The sequence below is a fragment of the Fonticula alba genome, assembly GCF_000388065.1.
Source record: "Fonticula alba strain ATCC 38817 unplaced genomic scaffold supercont2.2, whole genome shotgun sequence".
NCBI lineage: Eukaryota > Rotosphaerida > Fonticulaceae > Fonticula > Fonticula alba.
This window is the reverse complement of record NW_009242972.1, coordinates 3,880,160-3,884,983: the sequence shown is the minus strand read 5'-3', so window position 1 is coordinate 3,884,983 and position 4,824 is coordinate 3,880,160. Positions and strand designations below refer to the sequence as shown.

The 4,824-nt window shown below is 64.8% G+C and overlaps 1 protein-coding gene across 2 annotated transcripts in view; it reads right to left on the bottom strand.

The window, feature by feature from the left end:
- The window catches only part of H696_01806, a 7,691-nt gene extending 3,384 nt beyond the window's left edge, over positions 1-4,307 (bottom strand). For both annotated transcript variants that reach the window (XM_009495714.1, XM_009495713.1), the window contains exons 1-7: positions 3,557-4,307; positions 3,034-3,381; positions 2,180-2,844; positions 1,095-2,053; positions 840-961; positions 375-700; positions 45-210 (exon numbers count right to left, since the gene is read on the bottom strand). In XM_009495714.1, the coding sequence (XP_009493989.1) occupies positions 45-210; positions 375-700; positions 840-961; positions 1,095-2,053; positions 2,180-2,844; positions 3,034-3,381; positions 3,557-4,118 (3,148 nt within the window). In that variant the 5' untranslated portion in view covers positions 4,119-4,307. The remainder of the gene's footprint in view (positions 1-44; positions 211-374; positions 701-839; positions 962-1,094; positions 2,054-2,179; positions 2,845-3,033; positions 3,382-3,556) is intronic.
- Positions 4,308-4,824: the final 517 nt, after the last annotated feature.

Genomic DNA, 4,824 nt, shown 5'->3' with positions numbered 1-4,824 from the left:
TGTGTGTGTGTGTGTGTGTGTGTGTGTCAGGGACATGTGTGTACCTGAGTGTGTTGGATTGTACGCGCGCAGAACCTGAATGAGGACATTCAGGTTGAGCATCGGATCAAAAGCAGAGAGGGCTCGCGAGCAAGAGGGCGAGTTCATGAGGTACAGGGCCGGGTAGGCCAGCACCAGCAGGTCCGGCCGGCGGAAGCCCTCGGCGATGATCTGCCACAAATGTCAGTCGATAGCCAGTCATGGGGGATCGGGAGGCAGACACAGGCAAAGGAGGCGAAGAGCGAGGAAGGGGACGCGGCAGGGAGATGATGCACTTGAGTGCGCGTCCGGGGAAAAGAAAGAAAAGAAGGACCGACCCACTGGGCAGAACTCACCTTGAGAGTCAATGCAGTGGCCAGGTTGCCGCCAGCCGAGTCGCCCACGATGATGATACGCTCGGCCGAGGTGCCGAGGCGCTGAGCATTGCGCACGGCCCACCTATACGCCTGCCAACACTCCTCCAGTTGCACTGGAAACGGGAAGTCCGGCGCAAGGCGATAGTCCACCGAGAGGATCGGCAGCCCCGTGTCCAGGGCCCACTGGCGCATGTAATTCCCATGTGAGAAGGAGGTCATGGCCACGAAGCCGCCGCCATGGACGTGGAAGATCAGTGCCGGGGTGAGCTCCGGGATCAGGGGATAATCAAGATGGATGTCACCATCTGCACAAGGCCCAACAGGCATGCATGCAGGCACGCAAATGAGGTGAGTAGGCAGGGAAGGGGGGGGGGGGCATTTCCACCATGCAAGGCTGCCTCTTTGGCCACAAAGTGGACCAGGAAAAAAAAAAAGAACACGCACACAGGCCGCCAACCATCCGCTCATAGCTGGGCTCCTCATCCTTGACGAAAATGCGGAAGGGCAGTTGCCGGACGCGGGACTTCAGCGTGCGCGTAAAGGGAAGACTGGTCGTGGAAATGAACCTACGGGAAAGACCGTCGAGGGTGCCAATCGCGAGTCAATACACCTTTTTCATGTGTTGTGCCCCAAGGAGGGGAGGAGCGGCATTCAAATTCCCACGCCCACTGCACATGCTGGCCCGAGCCCAATACGTACCGGGCACGGATATACTCATGCTGGTAGTCGGCCGGCAGGGGGGGCATCTTCAGCAGGGGATGCTTGACCGGGGGATACATGTATAGACCACCGGCCGGGAAGACTTGCTCCGAGCCTGGAAGCGAGGCGTCCGATCCGGAATCGGGCGGGGTCGGGGCCGTGGTCGATGCAGCAGCCGCCCACGGATCGCCAGCCATCTGCTCCTTCGAGGGGGGACGCGAGAGCCCGCGCGCACGAGTCGCCTGCTCGGTCACATCGGCCTCCAGCGAGTCGAAACGGCGGATCCGGGCCTCCGCATCGAGCAGCGCAGTCGACTCGCTGAAGGCGCCGAGGTTCCCATCCGAAGGAGCATCCGCGATGTCGGCCAGTTCATTGTGCGAATGGACCCGGGGCCTCTGGCTGGCAGCCGGCCACCGGGGCGCCGAGGAGGCATGGCTACCATGCTGCAGCGACCCGGGGGATGACTGTGATGAGCCAGGGCGTGCGGCCGGGCCACCGCCGAAGCCGGCCGCATCGTACGAAACAAATGGCGCCGCCCGGTCTGGCACCGGGCTGGGCACGGTTCCGAAGCCGCCGGGCCCGGGGGATGGAATCCGGTAGGTCACGCCGGCCGGCGCCGGCGGGGCATCCCAGAACCAAGAGTTTGGACGGTGGCGGAAGGAGGGGATGGAAAACATTTCGTCGTTCGGCACGTCGTGATACATGAATTCGAACATGTTCCGAATGCCCGGCGTCTCGGGCAGGTTCCACAGGAACTTGACAAAGTCGAAATCGTGCGCCAGCGAAGAAAGGCAATGCGCTGCCCGCTTGGCCGCCCGGTCATAGCTGAACGTGTACAGGAAGTTCCACACCCCGAAGGAGAGGGTCTTGAATAGGGCAGAGGAGTAGGTCATCGACTGCGACGCCGAGGCAGTCGCCTGAACGAGCAGGTAATTGAAGAGGGTGATCCGGTCCACAAGCTGGGCAGGTGATGTACACGCGCGTGGGTGGGTGTTTCGGCATGCGTGTAAGTAGTCGGCCTCGGGGATGGGTCGGCTATCCCCGAAAGAGCATCGAGTGGGAGAGAGAGAGAGCATGTGACGCACGAAGTAGCCCGGGTTTGCAAAGAAGGGATACGGGTCAAATTGGTGCAGTAGATCCTCCCACTTGCGAAGGGCCGGATTGCGAATCAGGTCGTCCTCCAGGACAAACGGACTGTCGGACGAGCGCGACCTGAAAAGAGGATCCTGCTCGGAAAGCACACCGACTGTGCCCGGACCACCAACATGTCCAGGAGGCCGGTCCGCCTGGGCCAGCTGCACATTGACCGCCAGGGTAAAGATGTCCAGCATGCCGGCGGCCTTGCGGGCCTCGCGCACCACAATTTGCCGCGACCGGCGCCGTTGCCAGAACGCAGCTGACAAGCAGCCGGGGGTGCCGGTGGCCGACGGGGCGGCCCTCATGGATGCCGCCTCCGAGGCAGACTGCGGCCGCTCGGCGTCCCCACCGCCAAAGAGGACCAGGCGGCTTTGGGGAGCCTCGCCCTGGGTGAGCCAGCCCTCGGCCTCGAAGATCCGGAAGCGCAGGGCCACCGAGTAGCTGAGCAACACACGCAGGACCGACTGGCAGCCAACCGACACGGTGAGCGCCAAATCCGGGGGCAAGGATCCCGCCGGCCGCCCATGGCCCAGGCCGGAGGCGTAGTCCGGGTCGAAGCGTTCACGCAGCAAGCGCGACATGTCATGCAGTCGAGGAATGATCTCAATGAGGCCTGAGGCGAAAGGAAAAGGGCAGGCCGGCAGCCAGGCACACCAGGACACACTCACTTGTCAGCAGAAGGGCCGCTGGCGGGCGGGGAGGGGGGAAGGCGAAAGAGGGGGAGAAGAGGGGAAACCCGCGGGCGGTCCTTGCCTGCCTGCCTGCCTGCCGGAGAGGAGGCCGACGCGCGAAAGGCACGCACAATCCAAAGCTTCGAGGTAGGTCTTCGGATACCGGGGGAAGGGACCACCATGAGGTACGGATCGGGCGCCGCTGCCGGTCCCGGAGCCCGCGGACGCCTCGTGGAAGTGTGCCGGCAGCCATGACTGTTCGTCACCCTGGTCGATCGGCATGCCGATAGATGCCTCCGGATCGCTGTCGAAGCCATTGCGCGGCACGGAGATCACGGCCGACGAGCAGGCCATGGTCAGCGAGCACAGAGCTCGCTCAGTCTCCCGAAGGATACCGAGGGCCCGCTCGCGCGTGGGCAGACCTCGATACCGGCGTACGCGCACATGCTTTTCCGGGCCGCGGGGAAAGAGGACGACCTCTGTGATGGGGGCAAAAATACCCAGGAGGGGGGGGGGGTCTGGAGTGTCAGCCAAACGTGCTCCTGCGGGGAGGGAAGAGAAGGAAGAGGGAGAGAGAGAGAGAGAGAGGGAGAGCGCGGGCGAGAGGAACATAGATGGTGCCATGCGGAGGGGAGGGGGCTCTTGGCGGCGCACCGTCTGACACGCTGTCCGCCAGGGCCCGAGCATCGGGTCCGGTGTCGCGCGGAACTTGCCCCGAGGCGGTGGGCGTCCCCCCATCCGGCGAGGAGTAAAGTTGCGCATTGAGGCACCGGTGGCAGACGTCCGGAGTGCCAGGGCCGCCATGTGGCCGGGAAGAGGGGGGGCACCGGCAGGTCCCAGGCCGCACAGGCCCTGGGGAGGTGCTTCCCCCGGAGGTGAAACTACCAAAGCCAGTGGTCGGCGACAGCCCCGGGGCCTGGAGCAGGGCATCGGAGCTGATCGGCGAGTAGAGGGAAGACCGGAGGGAGGCGGCGGCGAAATCCCGCGAAGGTGGCCGCCCAGCTGGGCCGATGCTGGAGAGGAAGTCCATGTCCGCGCCATGGGGCGAGGTGGCGTCCAGGAGCACGTCCACAAGCGGATCGCCCCGGGTGGCGGCCGCGAGCGACTGCCGGCCCACATGTCCCGACAGGGAGAGGCTCTCCATGATGGACAGGCTGGCCGAGCTCTTGTTCAGGAAGAGGTCGCTTGGCGACGAGGAGTACGGCGCGCTGCTCATCTTCGGACGGGGGAGCAGCGCCGAGGGCAGGGACCGAAGCGAGTAGAGGCGGCTGACGGCGATGGCCGGGAGACGGGGAGAGGGCAGCCTCGCGTCAGCAAGACGATCTCCGTAGGGATGGGCGAGGGGGGAGAGGGGGGGGGGCGAGGGAGGAATAGGCAAAAAAAGGGGGGAGGGAATGGGGAGGGGTGCGTGTGTCTGGGGGGCGTGGCACACGTAGGTGGCAGCCGGGCGACGAAAAAAAGCTCGCACCCGGGAGGCCGGATCTGATGTGGGCGCAAGAAGGGGGCCCAACTCCGGGCGCGTTTCATCTTGCCCGGGCCTTGTGTATGTATGTATGTATGTGTATGTGTGGGTGTGTGTGTGTGTGTCTGTGTGCGTGTTCCCTGCTCGCCGATTCACAGGGGCCTGGAGCCAGATCGGGATGATGGCCCGGATCCGAAAAGGGCTAGCTGGTGGACAATCTGTGTGGGGCCCCCTTCGAGGGTGAGGCGTGTTCGCGTGCGTGGGCGCTCTCGGGAAGAAGGATGATCCAAAAGACAAGGCCCCGGCAGGCTGGGCCCTGGCACCTCTGAGCCCCGCCGCGCCGACAGGGGGACCTGGATGTGGGGGCAAGACCAAGGGCGGTCTTTGGCCGCCGGAGGTCGGGTCCAAGCGCGGGCACGGAAACAGAGGCCGAGGTATGGGTGCCGGGGGGGGGGGGGGG